The sequence below is a fragment of the Eucyclogobius newberryi genome, unplaced genomic scaffold (assembly GCF_026437365.1).
Source record: "Eucyclogobius newberryi isolate DKJ021-1_F unplaced genomic scaffold, fEucNew1.0.hap1 SCAF_594, whole genome shotgun sequence".
Lineage (NCBI taxonomy): Eukaryota > Metazoa > Chordata > Actinopteri > Gobiiformes > Gobiidae > Eucyclogobius > Eucyclogobius newberryi.
The window spans coordinates 1-23,097 of record NW_027316272.1 but is presented as its reverse complement, the minus strand read 5'-3'; the positions used below and the strand labels follow the sequence as shown (position 1 = coordinate 23,097).

Sequence of the window (23,097 nt, the reverse complement as noted above, 5' to 3'; positions counted from 1 at the left end):
GCCCGCCTTCCCCCCTCCTTTTGTGTATCCTCTCCTACCTCTTCCTCTCCCTTCTTTTAAGCTTCAATTTCCCATGCAACAGCTTCAATCACTTTAGAACTGACCGCTCGCATTTTACAAAAGTGGATTATTCCTTTTGACACAAAACAGAGGCCACTTTTTGACTCCTTTTTGCAAGTCTATAGTTTGAATTCCTCATCTTTCCATCCAATCTTTGATGACCCAAACTGGGGCGCCGGTGCTGTGATTCTTTTTACATAACTGGATGTAGGGAAATCCCCCGATGGAACAATTTTGTGCGGTTCTGACGCGGATCAGGCGGGATCAGGGCAGAGGGTTGGGCGAGGACAACAGTGCAGGACACGTAAAGCGAGGGTGATGGAGGCTGGACAGATGCACTGCTCACGCCCAGAGGAGCAGGTATGAGCCAAAACAGACTCAGTCCGTCCTGGAGCACTGGAGACAGGTGAGGACACGACATGTGCAGGAGGTGCTCAACTCGCATTAGTCTTTACTATTCTAAAGACTTTTGTTCCTGGGGTTCAAGTGGTCATACATTTTACAATACAAACATTACATTCATAGTAACTCTTCGTCATGAAACATTTTCCATCAAAAATATTACATTGAATCAATATTAATCATGCAGTTCTGACCTTGTACCATTTAAAATATGTATCTTAAACATTCTCTTTTTATTCAATTTATTTAATTTTAATATTGCTTATTCAGTAGAATGGATCGCTCTGTGCCGAACACTTCACTTCACAAACATATATATATATGATAATACAGTGGTTAATAGTATTATTATATTATTATAAAAATATTATTGTACTTGAATCAAAAAGACAAACAAACTGGTAATTCTTTTCTCAAAATGTGTTTCTTCACATTAAGCTGTCTAGAATGTTTCACAGTATGGCATTAAACTTAACTGTCCGTCTCCATGGAAACCTGCAGGAGATGCCACTAGGCCAAATAGCAGGTCAGGTCTGTAAAGAGGCCCTGCTCACAGCATGTTTTTGTGCATTTAAAACACCTTGAATAAATGGAAGATAGAATTTAATGCCAAACTGTGGAACATTCTAGGCACCAGAAAAGATACATAGTGCATCTTTAAAAATGCATTTTCTCCCCCAGAGCATATTAGCTGAACATAAATTACACGTAGACCCATTAACTTCCATCAGATCTATTGTAAAAGTTTCTATAAGACTTTAATATGTCATGATATTGAATAATGCGATCAATCAGGATTTTATACAAACGTTCTATTCAAGCGGGAAGTGAGATATCATTTCAAACGAAGCATCACCTCAGGGCAAGTTTAGAATGTGAACCCAGACCGTGACAAAAGACAGTGTGATCTGATCCCTGTGTGGGCATGACTGATCTTTAAACAGTTATTATTGCCATGGCTTTGATTTATGTCCGTTGTGTATTCTGCAGCTCCTCACGCACCTCTGGGCTTTTGTCCCTGATCAAATTATTGATGTTTATGCAATAATCAAGCGTAGTTTTTGAGCTGTCCCTCCTTTGCTTCGGGACATGGAAGCCGTCCACATGTCCTACTGCGGGTTTTAATGATTTATAGATGGCTTTTGTGGTTGTTTTATTTAGTCTTCTGCTTAAACAACAGAGATTAGAATACATAAGTACTCTAGATCTACATAAACATTGTCTAGAACTCATTTTGCGCTCTAAAGTGGAAATATCCTACTCATAATGTGAGATGGAATTCTCTGTGGGAGGACAACAATCATTGTCACGCCGCCCCCGTGCAGCCATAAAAGGTGTCCCCAGCTGGAGTGTGTCTGCAGGATGGAGTTGGAGTGTTTATGCCTGACTTGTGCTCTCTAAACAGTTCCCCCTCTGAGGCCTCCTCCTTAACATAAAGACTGGAGGAAAACAATGAATGAATAAGCAGGTTACAGCTTAAAGCCAAACATCTGGAACATGGTATATACTGGGGATGTAACTGTTGGATATATGACATGATCCCTTCATATTGAATTCCAAAATTGGGGGAAATTTGGGGATGCTTGGATTTCGATGTCATTCCTGTCGCAGCCAGGAGAAGTGTCTTTGACGTAACTCAAAGCAGCTCAAGGCATCTAGTTATAGGCAAACAACATAAACATTGACTTTTTGAGTTCTTAATAATAATGGTATAACATTGTTCTTTCAAAACCGTACCTGGAGTTGTAATTTATCTTAATTCATGCTTGTTTCATGAATCCTGGTTATCTGCTCCTACTGAGCCTAACAAAAACACTTACATTTCCCAGATTTGCTACACAAAAGCTGTTTTTAAGTCCATAAATCAACTCTCGACTAGTTCTACGCATTTCTTCTGTCCAATCACATTCATTACAACTGCTAGCTAGCTAACTTTTGTTTATTTCCCCATGGCAGTTCCTTCTGCTGTCAGTTTACACAAATCCTGAGGGGGGACTGCCCAACGGATGTAAAGTAATGTGTGCTTTCAGTAAATACAATATTTTAAATTACGAAACATTTGATGCTAAAGCAAAGGTGCTAAAATCATGTTTAATGTTTTATGTGAAAATAACAATACAAATATTGCATAGTGTGAGGGTTGATATGTTTACTATGTACTTTTTTCCTTTGGTGGCTTAGTACCTGTGGTTATCATAGTTTTCTTCATTCATTGGATAGTTTTTTTTAATCAAAATTCCAAAGCCACCCTTCAATATGCAACACGCCTGAAATGCAGCTCTTGGCGTTTATCTTTGTCATTAAATGAAGCAATAAATATTAACACATCTTAAAAAACTAATCAGATTAAACATTAGTGACTCTCACCTGATCCAAGTGTCCTTATAAAGAGCTTAGATTGCATAGGTTTTGTCCTAAATCGGCTAATTTAGTTTGTGAGTTTATTAAACAATCAATTATGCTAACACTGTTTTTTGAAAGGCATTTGTGATTCTTTTTTTTTACTTTACTTTTACTTTATTTTGCTTATATAACTACCGTAATTTTCAAGCTCTAGAGCGCTCCTGAATAAAAGCCATACCAACAAAATTTACAAAGAAGAAATCAATTGTGCAAATCCACACCAAAGCCACAGGTACCCACAATGTGACATGAGATATTGACACATAAAGATGGTCCACGGTTGTGATGCAGGGGTCAGGTCTGGCCAAGAAAGTCTCATTTCATTTTGGCAGGTTCTATACTGCAGACCGCTGTATATCGCATGTCTGCGCTCTGCTTGTGTCTTTGTGTTCAGCAGCGTCTAGATTCACTTCCTCCTTAGACTAATTTCTCTGTGAATATAAGTTGGATTGTAATAAAGTGCACAGCATTTTGAAGCTTAAAGGACGTGTCCCCTGGACAGTAACCACAGTCCACTGACATGTTCTTCTACAGTGCATCAAATGCTTGCGCTTCCTGCTAGAGTGCCCCCTGGTGGCCGTTAGCCAGTAAAAATCTATAAATCAGATGCACCGGTGAGTGGGCCGCAGTGTTCAAAGCGTGGGAAAAAAGCAGTGGCTTAAAGTCCGAAAATTACGGTGTACAATTTATGAAATCCCCAATACACAATCCCAAATTGATGCGGAAGTACATTTGTAGCTAAATGTGAGGCTTGACTCTGGTGCTTTGTCAATCCGGTGTAAAGCTCTGTAATTCTTCTGTCCTCGAACATTTGTACATCACAGTGCACAAAAATAATCCACTATCTCTGAAACTCTGATCAAGTTTGGGATAGCGTGACAACTGCAGGAGCTCTATGTTCTTTCATTTAGCAAAACCACAGTCTTCTTGTTGCGTTTCTATACCCTAATATACACTTAATGTTAAGTCCTGCCATCTACGCTAAGCTCACACTAAGGCAACATCTGCTGTCTGCTCCAGTCGGGCCTTGGATGAAAGAAAGAGATGAAAGGATGTTTAAGGATATTTTTCATCTTTATCCCAGCGTGTCCTCTGCAGATAAAGTATTACATGTTGTGTGCATGTAATAAGATGATTATTACATGCACACAACATGTAATACTTTATCTGCAGAGGACACGCTGGGATAAAGCTCAGTTACAGCTTGTGGTGCATATAAAACAAACAGGTTAAACAATCACAACTTACTCATTCTGGTGCCAGGACTAGATTTGTTGATGACTTGTCTTTTAAATGTAAAAACCATTAGCTAATGACCCACAGATGTGCTTCAGGCTGTGTGTTTTTAGCAGAACGATCTAAAATGTCATCGTTAAAACACTGGCTTGTAAAATGAAAGTCAGATCCGTGGAGAGAAGACCTCGTTGACAGTAAGAATGCATGTTTTTCAAGGGATTTACCGGTACTGAAAGAACAGATGACTAATGACCTGCACCAGAAACATTACGCAATGCACCTTTAGTTTTAGCTATGGATGTGTCGATATCAAATGAAAGAAAAAGCAATTTAAGCAGTGAAATCTTAAATGTTCTCTAGTTTGCATCATCTGACTAACACTAATCATTTTTCCTCATGTTTGAGATCAGCTTAATTAAATCAATTACTGAATAATAAAGTAAAATAATACATAAGCCATAAACAGTAAGATTAAAACTATAATGTAAATTGTAGTGTTAGTCTCAATTTTGTTACTAGGGAACAGGCTCAATACTCGATACCAATTTCAATCATAATAATACTTTTGACAATAGACACTCATTTTCCACACAAAATAATAGCAGGATCTTGACTCTAAATCCAGGATTTCACCAGTTTCACCACCTCGGCTTTTTATTGTCGTTTTTATTTCTTAAACGTGACACACCAAAGTAAATGCACAAAACAAGAGCAAGTTGAAAGGCAATTAATACAAATAATGTGTAATATTTGTCCTTTAACACCTATATTGTTGTCAGGATATTCCAAAAAATATTATTATTTTTTCAATATCGCCTACTCCTATTTGACATCCCTCATTTCTAGCTGCATTATTTTACAGTTGAAGAGTTAAAGTGACGTTTACAGTGTGTACTACAAACACATGCATTCCTTTGTGGTACATGAATATTTGCCAGGTTGATCTTTGATGTATGCCCCTCTCGCTCTCTCCCCAGGGGCACGGCGGACTGGTTCGGCGTGGGGAAGGACAGCGACAGCACCCAGAGATGGAGGAGGAGGAGCCTTCAGCACTGCAGCCAGCTGTACGGGGGGCTGAAGGCGCAGGTGATCAGGGACATGGAGCTCCACAGTCAGGACAACCTCTCCGTGGCAAGCACCGAGACCCCTCCCCCCCTGTACCTCCCACCCCCTCACCCCTCCCACCAGCACTGGGGCATGCAGAGGGTATGGGACGGACATGCACTTCTTTCACTCTCACCTCACCTCACTCTTCTCCTTTTACATTCCTACTTATTTAAAGGGTTCATAATATTAGAGATATGGGATTTTCTGCTTGTAAGTACCCTGTGGACTAGTATGTATCTGAGTGCTGCTACTAAATACAGATCTTGGGGGTCATGCCAGATAACTCAATTAAGAATTGGTGATAAATAATCTTGTTTCATTTTTTGGGATCCAGAATACACACTTCTCCAATATTTTACATGGCGTCTGGTCACCGCTCCTCTGTCGCGCCTTGAGGCAAATTCAAACAGAACCGTGTAAAGATTAGTTTGTTTTAGTGACTCATATGAAACAAATGATAGATATTGGTCATCTTTCATTTAGGTTTTGTGGTTTGCCCATTGATTCGGACTAAATTCGCAAAGTTTTTGTTTTTTTCTCGTAAGCAGCCATTATTGTTTTCACTGGCTAATCCACCCATCAATCATGCACATTTGACCTCGGAAAGAGGAAAATCAATGTATGAAAAATGCAGATGGATATTATTCTGGATTTTGGAGACAGGAAAACAATCTTATATTTACAGATATTAGTGTGAAACTTATTCTTGTGTTTACTTACATAAATGTAAGTGAACATAAAAACAAAAGTAAGGTAACTGAGTAAGTAGCAGAAGTATAAAAGTAGACACATTTCAATTTGAATATTTTTTGTAGATAAAGTTTAAAATTAAAAATGTACATACATTTACAAATCCTTCTGTTTGATTCAACAACATCTTGTTAAGTCCAAGATTGTAACCTCTGGTGTGTGTAGGTGCTTAAGGCTGTTCTTTATGATCTTTATAAATCTTTGTGGATTAAATAAAATAATAAAACATATGTAGGTTAAGCTTCTACAATGTTGTTTCCATGTGAAAGCTTTTATGCTGAGAGATTAAACAGACAAACAAAAAGATAAAAAGACAGAAGAGTTTTGCATGTTAGTAATATGTAACTGCCTCCTGACCTCTCCTGTGCACATGTGCAGATTGTTGACCCTCTGGCGAGGGGGCGGGCCTTCAGGATGGCGGATGAAGTGGACGGTCTCAGCATCACGCAGACGCCTGTCACCTCAGGGACCGCCTCCCTCTGCTCTTTCTCCAGCTCACGTTCCGCCCTCAACCGGTTGCCACGACGACACAAGCGCGAGTCTGTGGCAGTCATGAGCCTCAAGGCGGCGGCTGCACTGATGAAGGTCCACAATACACTCTTATTCAAGCTGTCATTGAGCATTTCTAACACATATTTTACAGTTGTACTCCAACCCTAACTTTTACTATTACTACAGTGTAGTAATAGTAGTAATACATGTTAGTACACTTAATGACGTAGGTACATACTTTGATCCTACCTCATTAAGTACAATAAAAACAGCAACGTGTGATCTTGCATTATGAACTGTCGTGGTCATCTTAGAGATAAGCTTCCTCCAGTGTATTATGGGATTTGCACGTACAGGATTAAATCACGCTGATGTATGGCAGTGGCAAAGGGCAGATGTCTAACTACTGCATTTTTAATCCTGAACTAAACAGATGATGTTTGCTTTGTGGTTCATGTGGACTAAGTTTGATTTCCAATGCGAAAACTGTTTGACTGTAAAGGATTTAGGTCAAGTTAATTATTTTTCCTTTTTTTTTCTTATTATCTTATATTAAAACCAGAAAAAAACATACTTTATTTTAATTTTTTTTCCAGTATAATCTAGGCTTTGAATTTGAGACCTGAGACTTTATTATACCAAGCAGAAATTCTTTTCCATAAACACAAAAACACAAACAGATAAAACAACAATAGAACAGTACAACATAAGATTAATGAAGGATTGATATAACAGTGTAGTAACCGGTGGGGGAAAGTAACGAAGTACTGGGCTTTTTTAGCTATAGTACTTTACTTAATTAATTTTTACAGTAGATACTTTTTATTTTTACTACATTTGAGAAAATCTACTCTATAACATGTTTCAACTGGACTGAACTGTCTTTATATGGTTTGATTTACTTAAGTTAGTTTTTAGCACATTCATTAACAACTATCGGAAGTTGTTCGAAATGGCTACTTTAGACCAAAGATCTACAACATTGTTCATCAAAATCACAACATTTAATGCTCAAACAGTACTTAGAATATGTGTGAAATACTTTTACTCTTTAAATACACTTTCAAACAGTACTTCAAAACTTTCACTTAGTAGTAATAGCTTTTTTTTGTGCTGCTTTCACATTTACTTGAGTAATTTCTTTGTACTTTTACTCAAGCAACACCATTAAGTACTTCTTCCACCCCTGATAATAACAAATCAAGAGCAACATAAGAGTTCTAAAATGTACTTGAATTCTTGTTTCCTTTATCAGGGTCGGACTATAGGAGACAACACAGCCGGGAGATGCCGCAAACGAAGCTTCATGCCTCCCAGTTTCTTTGAGGACGACACTGTGGACTTCCCTGATGACTTAGACACCTCCTTCTTCACTAGAGTAAGTTTAAATCACCAGAACAAACAATACAGACAGCCTCCGACCAGTTTAGAAATCGAAGACCGAAGAGTGGACATTCTCTTCTAGAAATAAGGTTTTCCTATAACGTTGTACACCATTGTCACCTCGTGTTCTTCAGGAGGGCCTGCATGACGACATTTCCAGTTACGCCGATGAAGTCTTCGAAACACCATCTGAAGCCAACATGGACCAAACAGAAGAGGCGGAGCTGACCGGGAGCGCTCTGAACCGCATTGTTCTGGAGAGAAGTCACCTTATGCTGTGAGTCACGTCCTGTAACGATCTACAGAATAGATACAGAAGTGATAGTGAATGGTTCCGATCGGTCTAGGCCCTTGGAGCGAGGCTGGAGGAAGGCGAAAGACGGCTCCCTGGTGCAGCCGAAAGTGCGGTTAAAACAGGAAGTGGTGAGCGCCGACCCGCAGCAGAGAGGTCAGAAGATCGTGGTGCCGGTGAAGAAGCTGTTCGCCAAAGAGAAGCGGCCGTACGGGCTCGGCATTGTGGGGCGACTCACCAACCGCACCTACCGCAAACGCATCGACAGCTACGTCAAGAGGCAGCTCGAGGACATGGACGATCACAGGCAAGACTAGTGAAGAAGAAGAATTAAACTTGTATCACACACGATCATACAACTTGAAGAACAAAACAATCAAGCATATTTTAGTCTTCACTAGGCCGGTTTACCTCTTCAAACTGGGTCTGTAACTGGTCTAAATCAAGTTTAGAGCACACATGTTGTGCAAAGTGTACTTTTTTGAGCTTTTAACCATTTTCTAACATTGTTCCCTCATCAAAAATATACCTGGAGATGCATTTAGCTTCATTCATGCTACTCTCCATTCATTCCCAGACGTGTGACGTGGCTCTGAGAATCGTCTTTATAAATCATCGCTGGACTCGTTCTATGCATTTCTCCCGTCAAATCACGATCATTGCGACTGCGTGCTTAAACCAGGATATCGGCAGGCAGCTGCATTAGCAAACAATGTTGATTTTTGAATTGTGTAAGCTCCTATGCAGCCAGTAGATGGAGGCAAAGCTCAGTAACCCTGGCGTCTCCCAACGCTGTCGCAAAGTTATATTGTTTTTGGAGAAAAAAAAGGGTGTTTTTTTGTTCTAAAAGATGAATTCCCAAAGTAAAGGTTCTCAAGAGATTGTTTAAAGGCCAGTAACAATATAAATAATGCATAATATTTGTCCTTTAAAATGTGTTACATAGTGCAACTTTGACAGGTATTGAACAAAATTACATCATCATTTTACATTTTTGTCATTGTAAACCGCAAAATTGATCTAAAACGGCTTAGCAATAGAAACTTAATAGTAATAGTAACTAGAAACTAGTCCATTGACCCCGCCTCTCCATAGTGATGCAGCAGATTTACAGTTGTTTTATTTATGAAAGAAGGCTAAGTGACATTTTAGAACCCAACATACTCTATATTGCTCTTGTGTTTGTTTTTCAAATAATCACAACTAAGTACAGGGATGTGGATAGATGTTAGGGGAAAACGGGAATTTTCTGAGCTTGTAGGACAGTCCAGGATTACACAAAATACAAGTTTGAGTACGATAATGACGAGGGAAAAACATTGAAACAAGGTTAAAAGCTCATTAAAGTTGATTTTGCATAATATGTCTTTAGATTTTTTATAATGCAAACCAAACAAACTAAATAAAGTACACAAACTGATCAAATGCTAAGAATTATGTTATACCGAGCGTAAATTCAAATGTGTCAATCAATCCTTTTAGGCCTTTCTTTTCCTACTGGATCACATTTGTCCATTTGCTCATCACCGGTTTGGCTGTCACTATTTATGGAATCGCTCCTGTGGGATTTTCACAACATGAAACTGTTGATTCTGTGAGTCATTTTCAATTAAATAGCATTTAACTTTATTAGCCTCTTTGAAATGTGCATTGTGCCATCTGTTCTGCTTAGGTACTGAGGAACAAAGGCGTCTACGAGAACGTCCGGTTTGTGCAACAGCAGAACTTTTGGGTCGGCCCCAGCTCAGTGAGTACAGTAACCTGCCTCCTCTGCAACGTAACTGTCCCGAGTTTATATATTTATATTGCAATACTGAATTAACCATGTGCAATCCCGTCATATTCATGTGCAATTACTGTCGTACTCACAAGCAATTAAGGCCATATTCATGTGCATACAACTGATGTAAACAAGAGTGTTTTGTTTACTTGCCATTAGTATTAGTATTATTTAGTCTTATGCTAGCTATTTTTAATTTACTTTATTCTGTTATTTTAATTTTAATTTTGTTTTTTATTTTCATTTTTATCTTTTTATTTTTTATTTTTCCTCCATTCCCTATTAAGATATGAGAGGAGTTTTGTTAATAAGAGTTTTTGTTTTGTTTATAAGAGTTCTTCTATGAAGAGTGTTTTTTTTTTAACAAAAAAGGATTATCTTATCTCATCTTATATTATCTTATATTGCACTATGTTCCAGGAAGCGTTGATCCATCTGGGAGCGAAGTTTTCCCCGTGTATGCGCCGAGACGAGGAGATCCACGGTCTGATGCAGGAGATTAAGGAGCGGGAGAGAGAGTCCGGCTGCTGTGTGAGAAATGACCGCTCCGGCTGCCTGCAGACGTTACAAGAGGAGTGCTCGGTAAAATACTGCAAAACAAGACATATTTGTACCAAAACCTGCACCGATATCCAGCCTAGAGTTTTGTGTTTGGTCTTAGAGTACTCTAGCGGTGTGGGTGAAGTGGCCTCAACACCCCAGCGCTGCCAATCTGAGCGGGAAAGTGCGGCAGTTTGGGGCAGTCTGTCATCAGGATCCCAGGTAATGATAAAAAAAAGATTGGGCCGTCAGACCAAAATTGAAATAAATGGTGGATGTTGTAAAGGGTTTTGGAATATCTGAACAGTCTTGTTTTATAGCGCTAGCAATGCCAGTCTTCTTCTTGTCTTTATTCTCATTGAATTCTATCTCGATCAAATGTTTTTTTATTCAAATGGATTAAGGCAGGGCGAATCGAGCTCAGGCTAGATTCAGTTATTATTATTTAATTATATAGTTTCAGGCCAAACCACCGTGTCATTGCCCGATCTCGTCAGAAGCTGAGCAAGCCTGGTTAGTTCTTGGATGGGAGAGCGTGGGAAGCGCCAGGAGTCACAGGGGGAGGTTGTGGCTCTCGTGCACCATTCTCACTTAAAAATGGGGTGTTATGCAATGTAAAGTGTCTTTGAGGGTCCCTAAATTTAATGTATTGGTACCGTTAGATTGAAAATGACTTCTGAATGGTGGTAATGTGTCCAGATGATTACCGTTTTCTCTACCATGAGGTGAGATATTAGCTTCTTTCCAGTGGCGTGCGATCATGGCAATCAGAGAAGCAGTGTGTTTCAACAAATGGACTTAAAAACTAGATTTTAGAGACAAGACTTTGTTTGTAGCTTGTAACGTTCACGTTCACAATGATTAGATGTTAGTTAGAAATACAGCAGTCATTTAACAACACAGAACGCTAATCTGTGTAATGAATTGGTCAATGAAATGAGCTTATTTAATCCATTTAGCGCTGAGATAAGGTAAGTGAGTTTAGCTCAGTGGGAAAGGTGATCGCCCATCTATAAAAGTCACCGCACGCCACTGCTTCTTTCATTCTTTCGTTCACTCTGCAGTTACTGTCTTATAACTACTGCACGCTGAGCGATTCGAGAGCACATCTGCATTTAAAGACGGATAAACAGCTCACATTATTCTTAGCAGAACGGTGAATGGAGTTTGAATTGAACTTTAAAATCCCAGCTGTGTTTGCCATTGAACTCTTTTGCTTCTAAAGTTTGTTCCGGATGTGGCTTGTAGTAAAGCGGCAATATTTATATTTATATTTATATATTTATAGCGTCCTGTCGAATGAGAAGGCCAGAACTGATGGTTAAATGTCGTTTAATGGTTCCATTCTTAGTCATTCAACCAACGTAAGAGCTAGACAGAACAAAATAAAAAAACAATGACATTTTGGCCGTAAATCACCGTATTTCTAGCTCATTACATTAGTACAATATTTCCCAACATATTCGTCAATTAAACATTTCAAATCTTTAATTAATACAGTCGTTTTAACTGCAGACCTTGTGCCCCTGTCGACTGTAGCTCGATCCTTGAGTTTGTCCATGTTTTGTCCGTTTATCGTTGTTCGATTAGTAGACTTCCGTTTCACGATCACTTTCGGTTACACAGGAAGTTACCAAAATAAAAGCAAAACCTTACCATACAACATAAATGTGTCAAATTGACCTTTACAATCACCGAATTGAAATCGCAGCTTTTCTGTAACAGTCGCAATTTGCAAATGTTTACGGAACATGTAAAAAACTTACTAACCCTATATTTCTGATGTGCATATGATTCTTCTATGTGAATAGCAGTTAATATTCCAGGCTTCTCTCAAATGTTAATGCTACTGAGTGTCTTTAAAACATCCACTTCTGAACAGGAAAAACACTTAAACGCACCATCTGAGGATCGAACTCACAACCTCAGCATCGCTCTGTAGTTACAGTCTCAGAAGTACCTCGTGCTGACTGCCTGCACCACTAGGTCTTACAATAAGTTGAGATCTTGTTAACAATAGATATCTAACTAATAGATAACCAATAGATAACTAGAAAAAATGGTGAACAACACAAATCACAAGCTATTCTTTAAAATACTGAATACTTTTATTGTGAACTAAAGCTATTGCTCCAGATGAGGCTTGAACTCACAACCTCACCATCACTCTGCGCCACTGTGTACTTAGAGTGTACTTAGAGTGTACTTTGCTGATTGACAGTTTTGGTTGAAGGATTATGTAAAATGCTATGATGTTTCAATTGCATTTTCTATTAAGTCTTCTTCTTCTTTGGTGTTTTGTGGCAGTTGGTCTCCAAGTGTCACATTACCGCCGCCTACTGTTGTTGTACGTGCTCAAAGTACATGTTTTACGTTGGTTTTGTAGGATTTGTCTGGAGCCAGCGTCGGTATCGCCTCACGAGTGGCCCGATGACATCACCAAGTGGCCGGTGAGTGCGTTTGCATAGAATAACAATCAAATTTTAATAAATGCATTGCTCCAGGTGAGGCTCGAACTCACAACCTCACCATCACTCTGCAGTTACTGTCTTATAAGTACCACGCGCTGACCGATTGCGCCACTGGAGCTGTCTACATCCTTTGAAATGTATTTAATTGAATCTCTTCTGCTCAGGTTTGCACGAAGTATAACACTGGGAATCACACCAATCTGCCGCACATCGACTGCACCATCACAGGCCGGCCCTGCTGCATTGGAACTAAAGGACGGTGAGACCACAGCGTTTATGCACGTGTCGGCAAATGTAATTCATGAGTTTTAATGCAGCAAGATCTTTAATGTTAGAAACTGACGTCAAAACAAGACATTTAAGCTTGTATCGTATCAAATCTATCAGTACTTGCTTCCTTCAAACGATGCAGCTGTCTGTTTTATGTTATGTCAGGTTATTTGATTTAGTATTAACATGTTTAGATGAAATAAATCCAGTAAATTAAAGTTGCTTTACCACCTCACCTCCTTATGCTTTTTAATGCCCTGCGGAAACCCTGCATTGCCAGATATTATTGATGCTTTCTGAAATGTGGAGCGGTAAAACAACAGTTAATACTAAAAGCATGTTCATTGTAAAGCTTTATTTCTATTGTGTATTACTTATGCTGTTTCTGGCCTCATCAACAAGGAAAAAATAAATATTTGAAGGCCTTAGTAAACTGACAGAAATAGAAGCAGTATGTGATTATCTTGGATTGTGTTTCTGTTGCAGATGTGAAATAACTTCCAGAGAATACTGTGAGTTTATGCACGGCTACTTCCACGAGGAGGCCACTCTCTGCTCACAGGTGCGACACATGTGGTCCTTTTGACAAGCATCTTTCTAGAAATGAATTTTAGTCGTAGTTAAGATTTAGACAGATGATTATGTTTAGTTTTAGTCTTGTTTTAGTTGATTGAAATGTCATGCTAATTTACCCTAAACCTAATTTTTTCTCTTTAACTTTGATAGATTTTATGTCATTACTTTATAGGACATGTGCAGATGTCTTCTTTAGACGTTTAGAGTCATATTTGAGTCAAATATGCCGGGAATTATGTTTCTATTTGTGTTCATTTGATGTCTATATGTGTTGTTTCCTGTTCGTTCTGATCTGTTTTCTTCTGTTTATTTGTTTTTTAAAAAATGGTAAAGCTTAGATCTTGTCTTCACTCCATTTTATTCATTTCTGTTTAGTCTTTATTATCCAAAAACTTTATTATAGCAGCTATTTTAGTTGGCAAAAGTGTATCTAATTTTAGTCATAGTTTCAGGGGTGTGTGTGGACTTTTTACAGGTTGGCCCGAGTCTTAAAGGTGATATTTTTTTTAGAATTCAACACTTAGATGTAAAATTTTTTGCAACGTATAAAAATGTATGTCTATTTACTCTTTTATGTTTAAATCTGGTGCAATATTATGAGTGAAAATACAAAAACAGAAATAGTTATGTACCCCCCAATAACATGCACCTGGGCCTGTGCCACCTTTGTCCACCCCCTAGAAACGCCCCTGCACAGTTTGAGTCATTATTACATTTTATTCAGTTTTAATCAGGAAAAACGTTGAACTGCACGACCTCGGCATCACTCTGCAGTCACTGTCTCATAATCTCGCACGATCTCGCCCGTCCGGAGCGAGCAGCCTCTACCCGTCCCTGTTGCTTCTCCTCCAGGTGGCCTGCATGGACGACGTCTGCGGTCTGCTGCCTTTCCTCAACCCGGAGATCCCAGACCAGTTCTCCAGGCTGTGGCTGTCTCTCTTCCTCCACGCCGGGTGATTGCTCTCATGTGTTTTTAACGCGGCGGCTGTATGGCGGCGAGGGTTGGCGAGCTGGGATTAGAGTTGTGTGGGTTTCTGTTGGCTTCAGGATCCTGCACTGCCTGGTGTCCGCCGTGTTCCAGATGACGGTGCTGAGGGATCTGGAGAAGCTGACCGGCTGGCTGCGCATCTCCATCATCTTCGTGCTCAGCGGCATCACCGGCAACCTGGCCTCCGCCATCTTCTTACCGTACAGAGCGGAGGTACGGAGCCGTCAGTGATTCGCAGTGACAACAAAGAGCTCATCTTACGCACTTTACCGGTTTTTATGATGCCACAAAGTTAGACACGTTATAGGGGGATCAGTTTTAACCTTGTTACAACTGTGTTTCCTCGTCAAAGTTGTGTTTTGATTTTGTCCTGTATTGTCCTGCAACTGAGGCTCGAGTGCTCAGAAATGCTCACGAATTCCTGTTCTCACCTACCCCCTATCCCCGCCCACGTACTTTAGTTGTGATTATTTGAAAAAGTAAGACTCCGAGTGACAAAGACTCTGTATAATGTCATGGAGTCACTTTTTAAGAATACAACAAAAATTAAATTCTGCTGCTTTTTTGGTGAAATAGTGGTGCAATTTTGAGCTGGAAATCAACAATTCTACGACTGTTTCCACGACTAAGCCATTAAGATAAATGTTGCAGTTTACAATGAACAAAATGTAACATGATGCTCTTGCTAAGTGCCTGAAAATCATACATCTCTTCTTAAAAATTGGCACAGTACTCACAGTATGTTGGGCTAAAGATGGCTCGATTTGAGTATTGCACACAGTTGTTTGTGTGTGTTGTCTCTGTCAGGTGGGCCCTGCAGGGAGTCAGTTCGGGATCCTGGCCTGTCTCTTTGTGGAGCTGTTTCAGAGCTGGCAGATCCTGGAGAGGCCTTGGCGCGCCTTTGCCAAGCTCCTCGCCATCTCTGTCTTCTTCTTCTCCTTTGGCCTCCTGCCATGGATTGATAACTTCGCCCATATTTGTGGTTTTGTATCTGGATTCTTCTTATCCTTTGCCTTCCTGCCATACATCAGGTACGTGAAGAAAGAATGATCAGGGGAATGTTTACAAAGAGATGGTCCGATAAAAGATGTTCCTTTATTCATCCCTGTGCAGCTTCGGTCGCTCAGACATGTTCCGGAAGAGGGTCCAGATCTGTGTTTTCCTGCTGATCTTCCTGGCCCTGCTCTCGTCCCTGGCTGTCCTCTTCTACGTCTATCCTGTCAAGTGTGACTGGTGTGAATACCTGACCTGCATCCCCATCACAGACAAGTTCTGTGAGAAGTACGACCTCAACGCTCACCTGCTGTGAGTCTGACATCTGCAGGAGGAGAAAGTGCAGCTCCTCTGGACTGTTGTTAGACTGACTTATCTTTCACAACATTTTTATGAAGGTACTTTGAAGACTGCATGAATGTGCACTGACTTTCTGAACTAAAGACTCACCAGAGAACAGAAGAGTTGCATGAGAAACTTTGTAATGAATGATGAGTGATTTTAGCAGTAGGTGATCTGTACAGATTTGGCTTTTTAATAGTCTCCTTTGAAGAAATCTCTTATAAAACACTGCCCTCTAGTGGCACAAGGGCATTTAACGCTAAAGTGATTTTATATTTCATTATTAGTTCAGCCGGTTTACTGTACACTGTGCCTTCAAAATGATTTGTATGCACTTGTAGTAGTAACAATGTAGTTGTTGGTGTGTTATACCACATAGCCTACTTCAAAGCACTTCTTTCATTGATGGATATATTTTGTTTACTGTGTGGTATAAGTGTAAATAGCACAACATTTTTTTGAGGTACAGATTTTTTTGTTTGTGTGTTTTTTAATGAAGGCAATACATAAAATATGGTTGCGTTTTAGCTTCCTTTTAATAAATACAATTTAACACATACTGCTTGTCTGCCTTCCTCAATCTTGTTTCCAGTAGACTACACTTTTGTATTGTCAGAATATCTAGTCCATATATGTTATTTAAGTTTATATGTTGTTTTTTATTTTACCAGAATATTGTTTTAAACTTTAGAGGTTATACATCACACTGTGTATGGCTTACATCAGGCATGTCCAAACTAGGGCCCAGGGGCCAAAAGCGGCCCTCAGACCAATTTTTTATGGCCCTCCAGCTTCCTGCTATGTCGGCCCAAACAACAAAAACTAGTACTTTTTACTGTCAAATTGGGAAAATTCAGGCATATTGATGTTATACCAACCTAATATTAATGTTCTGGATCTAATTAAAGGTCTGGAGGCTCATCGCAATTACATTACATTTCGAATGATTCACTTTGTCATTCAACAAATTCGACATTGTCAAGTTGTTTGTGGCCCTCTGCCCTGTTTAAGTTTTAAAATGCAGCCCTTGGTGAAAAAAGTTTGGACACCCCTGGCTTACATGAATAGTTGTGGACAAATTATATTATATTCAGGCCCGGAATTGCCACCATTATGCGCTGTCACCACTAGAGGGCGCCAACACACTAGTCCCAGCTCAAGAGGCCCGGGCTCTTTTTTGAGGACCTTTGAAAAGTGTCCCACCGCCATGTCATTGGAAGATATTTAAATGCCATTAGCTCAAGCAGGGGTTTATTAGCGTGCAGAGCTCTTGTTGGCTTCTATGTCGACTTTACAAGCCCATCTCACTCCAGCATTAACATAAACAGGCTTGATTGCGGTGACATTCATTAAATCTCGTCTAGTAATTAAGTCTAACGAAGTGTGTGTCCAAATTAGAGGGAGGCAATTGGGTTTAAAAAGCAGATGACACACGCAAATCTAGATCCAAATTGCAATTGAATCCCAAATGAACAAGCCTCAGCTAAGGTCATTTTCTCTACTTTTTAAGACAACGACGACCAAATTCAAGCAACATAAATTTAATACATAATTATAATTAAGTATTGAATTTATGTTGCTTGAAATAGAAGTGTATATTATATTGCCAAATGTAGCTAAACACCACGTATCACTCCGCGCTTAGGGAAAGCAGGTGTTTCTCGTTAACCAATCAGAGGTCGCTTCTCGTTAGCTTAGCCGCGGAAGCTACTTTTATTATAGTAAAGTTGGTTCTATTTGAACGAATAAACTGTTGGAAAATGTTTGGTGATGGTAAACAGAGATATCCTAAGTATAATGAACAATTGTAATGAACAAAGAAGACGGAAAAAAACAAATTATTTAGCTTAGCCATCTAGCTAACAATGTGGAATATAAACTAGACAATTTTTCCTTTGCAAAAGTGAGTGGAGAAAACAACTTTTTTGGCTACTCAAGTAACATTAATAAATCATAATCATCATAATCATATATAATAATCATTCAATTTTATAACCGTGTTCTTTATTTGAACTGCAGACTCTAAAATGCATGCAAAATAACAATTTATAACTAACACAGCCATACTATTTAATCAGAATGAGCCATTTCAGATTTTACCCAATAATCTAGATGCCTTGAGTTAACATATTTCAATATTTATTTGGTTTAAAATGTATTTCTCTGCCATAGAAATTGTTTAAGTTATCCACACAAATAATTGCTAGCAAGTAAACTACTAAAATAGTTACTAGTTAACTTGCAGTCCTAAACAGGAATATTGGTTACTTCAGAATTATATTATAAAAGAAGCAGTTGGCTATATATGATAATAAATGTACCAGATTATATTATTATTTTTCGAAATGCCTTTTTTAATAGTCCTATGCTTAATGTATAGGCCAAAAAATGAACAACTTGCCTAACCATGCAATTTCTGTGTCTTAGCAGATAATCATCAGAATTAAGTCCTGTCTTTTTCCCTGGACAGTCGGCGATATTGATCGTCAAAGCCATTTGACATTTCACTCATCAGGTTATTTGAGGCGAGAGACGGAATGTTCCTCCAACTTCTGCAGTGACCTTTTTGTGAAGTTTTGCCATTTATTTGTGCAGAAGGACTCAACCTTGAACAGCTGACATTTTATGAGCCTCTGTGGCCAGCCAAAACTATGGGACGCTATATCACTGCCAAGTTTTGGAGCTTTTAAGGCTTTGTTTCTACATATAATCTTTGTACACTTGAGTTAATTTTATAGAGAAGGTTAAAGTGACTAGCCAATAGATAGTTAAACACTTTCAGTTCAGTGATTTTTAGGTTCCAAAGTATTATCTAAGATTAACTGACTAATACGGGACAAAACTGAGACAAGAACTTGACTCAAGATGGACTAAATCTTGCAAAAATCCTTGGACTAAAGCTTGGGATCTTGGACTAAAGCTTGGGATCTTGGACTATTGGGATCTTGGACTAAAGCTTGGGATCTTGGACTAAAGCTTGGGATCTTGGACCACATCTTGGACCACACCTTGGACCACACCTTGGACCACATCTTGGACCACACCTTGGACCACATCTTGGACCACACCTTGGACCACATCTTGGACCACACCTTGGACCACATCTTGGACCACACCTTGGACCACACCTTGGACCACATCTTGGACCACATCTTGGACCACAACTTGGACCACATCTTGGACCACACCTTGGACCACAGCTAAAAGTACAAAACCAGGACAAACCCGTGATTACAAAAATGTGACTAAAGCTGGACTAAACCAAAACCACCACCTCCAATACAAAAAGTAGAAATTGAACCATCTCTAGTTTAAATTAAACTAGAGACTCTTTATTTTAGTCTTTACTAAAATGATACAAAAGAAACAAGAAAAAGCTGTCTCTCTGTCAAATTGTGTAGTTTAAAAAAGAAATGGACTTGCACTTCCACAAAATCTATATCCGAAAAATGTCTGGTGCACCACATTTTTCGGCGCCTTTGTCATAAATGCTCCTAATGACAGTTAATTATGACGGACAAATGGTCGCAGTGGCAGAGGGGAAAATCACGAAGGACTCTGGAAAATCGCCTCGGGTTCTGTCTCATCCCGTCATTATCAGCAGACGGTGTTCGGGCTAATAAAGGCAGCACCCATGGCCATTAAGACCCCCACACCCACCCACCCCTTTCCCTTTTTCACTCTCTCCATTCCATACTGACCCCCTCCCCCAATAGGAAATTATCTCACCTCCACTCCTGCACTCTCTTCCTCGATGCTTGATCTTGTCATGTCTTCTGCTCATTCATTTGGTCCTTTAGCTCCACTTGTTCATCGCCCCCCACACCCTTTAGAGATGCTAATGTGACATGAAGAGGATGGCATGTACGCGCTACTGATCCACACCCTTCCCCCACTTTATTTGTATTTTTCAGTTCTAACCTGAAGTAGCTTCACTAGTCTTTAAAGTCTAATGATGCGCTAAATGACATGTGATTTGATGGTAATGTCCCAGCGCATAGATACAGGACATTTCACATCATCATAATAACGGTCATAATAATTCATTTAGAGCATTCAAGGACATCGTACGAAACAATTATAGACGAGCAATAAACACACACTTAAAATGGTGTTGAGGTTGTCTTTATTCTTTTCTTCTCATACCTCAATTAATGGCTTATATTATTATTTTCTGGTCAGAGGAATTAATTAATGTGTTTTTTTTTTAATTATCAGCCCTAGTGCAGTCTCATTAAAGGACACGTTTTATGTCAAATCAACCTTTATGAACTCTTGAGTGTTATAATGGTGTATCTGGAGGCGTTGGTATGGTATTACGATTCATGCATGTTTGAGTATTCTATCCACGCCCACTGTGCCGTGCTTACTAAGAACAACTCAAAGTTATACATGGCCCAAAACCTGTGTGAAACAAACAATAAACACAATTGAAAGTCAGTGGTCCCATCGCTGTAACGTGAAAGTGGTTTGGATAAATGTTGCAGTTTATAAGATAAGATAAGATATTCCTTTATTGTCCCACATGGGGAAATTTCATTGGTGCAACGCAGGTAGATACAGAGGTAGATACAGAAGAACAGATCACTTATAGGAAGTCTGAAAAACACTTTCAGTAGAAGATCTCCTATAAATAAGTAAAAACTCCCATAGACAAATAAATAAATAAATACCATTGCATGTGATCCCGACAGTAATTGCACATGAATATGTGTCACGACAGCACATAGATTGCACATGAATTTCACAGTAATTGCACATGAATTGCACATGAATTCCAACAGCAATTGCACATATGACAGAATTGCACATCAGTATTAGGTTAGGTCAGTATTGCGACGGGATAACGTGACGATCTCCGGGTAAGACGACTGTTCTCCGCAGTTTCATGAGTTCCTCCTTCGTGTAAACGCGGTACGGCGCCAGCCGGGGGGCGGGGCCGGAGCCGGGGGGCGGGGCCGGAGCCGGGGGCGGGGCCGGGGGGCGGGGCCGGGGGGCGGTACGGGGGGCGGGGCCGGAGCCGGGGGACTCAGAGCCAAGACACATCGCCACGACACGACGAAAACACTCAATCCAGCCGAATAAAGTCAAAACAAGTTAATTTAAAGCGATTCCAGTGCGTGTCCCGATCGTTCGTGAAGTTCCTCTTTCATATAAACGTGTATATAAACGTGTACCGACGACACGCCGTACTTTAGCGCGGCCGGAGGGCGCGGGGGGAGGGGCTGGTGGGCTCGCTCGGAGCTAGCTCACGTCACAACAACACAACGAAAAACGCTCAAATCCAGCCGAAAAAAGTCAAAAACAGTTGAATTAAAAAACTATTCCAGCGCGTGTCCCTATCGTACAGTAAAATAGAAAAAATATACTAACTATATTTACAAAATATAGGAGATAAAGCACAATAAGTGTGAGAAAGAAGAGAGAGCGTTTACACCGGGCTGCCAGCTGTACCAGCGCCTTATGACGTAATGAACATTATGTAAAATAATGACCTATATATGTACCATTTAAGCTGCAAACTGTTATAGTTTATTACTAAGTGCAAGAACAAAGCATGTCATCATGTCATCATTAGAAAAACAAAAGTATCGTTATTCCTGTAATTACAAATCAATTTTATGTCTGCTCCCTTTAACATAAGTATTTTCACTTTTGTATTTCTGTTCATCTATGTTGTAATAGTAAATATGTCGATATTTAACAGTACAATGTTGTGTCTGCAGAAGTGGAAAGCTGAGCCTGAAACGGGACCCTGCCAGCTGGCCAACAGGTGGCCTTTGACAGACCCTCTCCTCATTGTGGCCTCATCAGCAGCAGCACTACTCTTTCCCCAGGCTTTGCTGCAGACTGGGCCATCAGGAGAAGGAGGCCACTGGGACACAGGTAAGAGGGGGAGTGGAGAGGGTGGTAGGTCCCACTACGCACCTGTCTGATCATACCAAAGTCCCTTTAAATCCACATGGTCCCATCCACCACCTGGACTGGCAGGGGACAACCTCTTTCACTGCCTGTCAGTCACGTTTAGAGCTTCACTGCCAACATAGAAGGATATTCTAGCACAACATGAATGATGCAGTCTTTATTTTTACTAATAAAAGGCTTAGGAATTTGTAATCCCAGAGGCTGTGGCTCGGTCCCCTGGAAATCCTCCCAAAGCCTTGTATCGAAAAATGCATACTCATTCCCTCGAGCCACTGTTGTTTTTGAAATGTAGTACTAATTTGCTACTTGCTGAAGCCTACTAATCACAGTTAGAATAATGACACAAACAAAGGACAAAAAATTGATAGAATCAATTGTGTTGTTGGGTCGCAAGTAGCCAGAAGAAAACGTTTGTTTCGCTAAATTTGCCACAAAATCCATAATTCCTCCATTTAAAAGGTAAATAAATCTTTGACAGCGGGGCATGTAATCAGATGCTATGTCGCTAATTACCAAGCTTTTCTTTCTACAATCTTTGCTTTCATCTTGAGGATGAAGCATCTTGAACAAAGCTCATTGACAAAAGATCCTGCATGCTCTTTATAATGAAGCTAATACGCGACAGTAGAGTCGCGTTGCGTCTTGTGATTAATCAGAGATGGTAAACCCATGCAGTGCGCTGAAAGGACGCATAAACGACGCTATTCTTATGTGAAACACTGGTCTACACTGGGCTGTCAGCTCCAGAGGACAGTCCTGCACCATGTGCCATGTGTCCTGCAGCCGTCCTGAAGGCGCGCTCTTATCCTCCACTCATGGGCCCTGTCTCTAATTAAACACACACACACACGCACGCGCACGCACACGCACACGCACACACATCTCACACACGCACACGCACACACACACGCACACGCACACACACACACACACACACACACACACACACACACACACACACATACACACATACACACATACACACATACACACATACACACACACACATACACACACATACACACACATACACACACACACACACACACATACACACATACACACACATACACACACATACACACAC

The 23,097-nt window shown here is 40.0% G+C and overlaps 1 protein-coding gene and 1 non-coding gene across 3 annotated transcripts; one reads left to right on the top strand and one right to left on the bottom strand.

The window, feature by feature from the left end:
* The first annotated feature begins 210 nt into the window (after positions 1-210).
* On the top strand, positions 211-16,576 carry LOC140346354 (inactive rhomboid protein 1-like). 2 transcript variants are annotated; one of them, XM_072432363.1, is made up of 17 exons: positions 211-466; positions 5,079-5,187; positions 6,337-6,543; positions 7,706-7,828; positions 7,968-8,110; positions 8,181-8,432; positions 9,608-9,719; positions 9,798-9,872; positions 10,326-10,487; positions 10,567-10,667; positions 12,832-12,895; positions 13,081-13,175; positions 13,673-13,748; positions 14,615-14,715; positions 14,810-14,963; positions 15,558-15,781; positions 15,864-16,576. In XM_072432363.1, the coding sequence occupies exons 1-17, from the start codon at positions 423-425 to the stop codon at positions 16,057-16,059; spliced, it is 2,238 nt and encodes a 745-aa protein (XP_072288464.1). In that variant the 5' UTR covers positions 211-422; the 3' UTR covers positions 16,060-16,576. The 2 variants fall into 2 exon arrangements, with proteins under 2 accessions (XP_072288464.1, XP_072288463.1); XM_072432362.1 differs by having other exon boundaries at positions 5,079-5,307.
* trnai-uau (transfer RNA isoleucine (anticodon UAU)) lies at positions 12,942-13,034 on the bottom strand. The gene is given in 2 exon segments: positions 12,942-12,977; positions 12,997-13,034. It is a non-coding gene; the product is annotated as a tRNA-Ile (tRNA).
* Positions 16,577-23,097: the final 6,521 nt, after the last annotated feature.

Excerpts from the sequence above, each read along its gene's own strand:
- LOC140346354 (XM_072432362.1), top strand. The coding sequence starts at position 423 with ATGAGCCAAAACAGACTCAGTCCGTCCTGGAGCACTGGAGACAG. Across the intron at positions 9,720-9,797 it reads AACATGAAACTGTTGATTCT|GTACTGAGGAACAAAGGCGT; the intron begins GTGAGTCATTTT and ends TGTTCTGCTTAG. Across the intron at positions 15,782-15,863 it reads GCCTTCCTGCCATACATCAG|CTTCGGTCGCTCAGACATGT; the intron begins GTACGTGAAGAA and ends ATCCCTGTGCAG.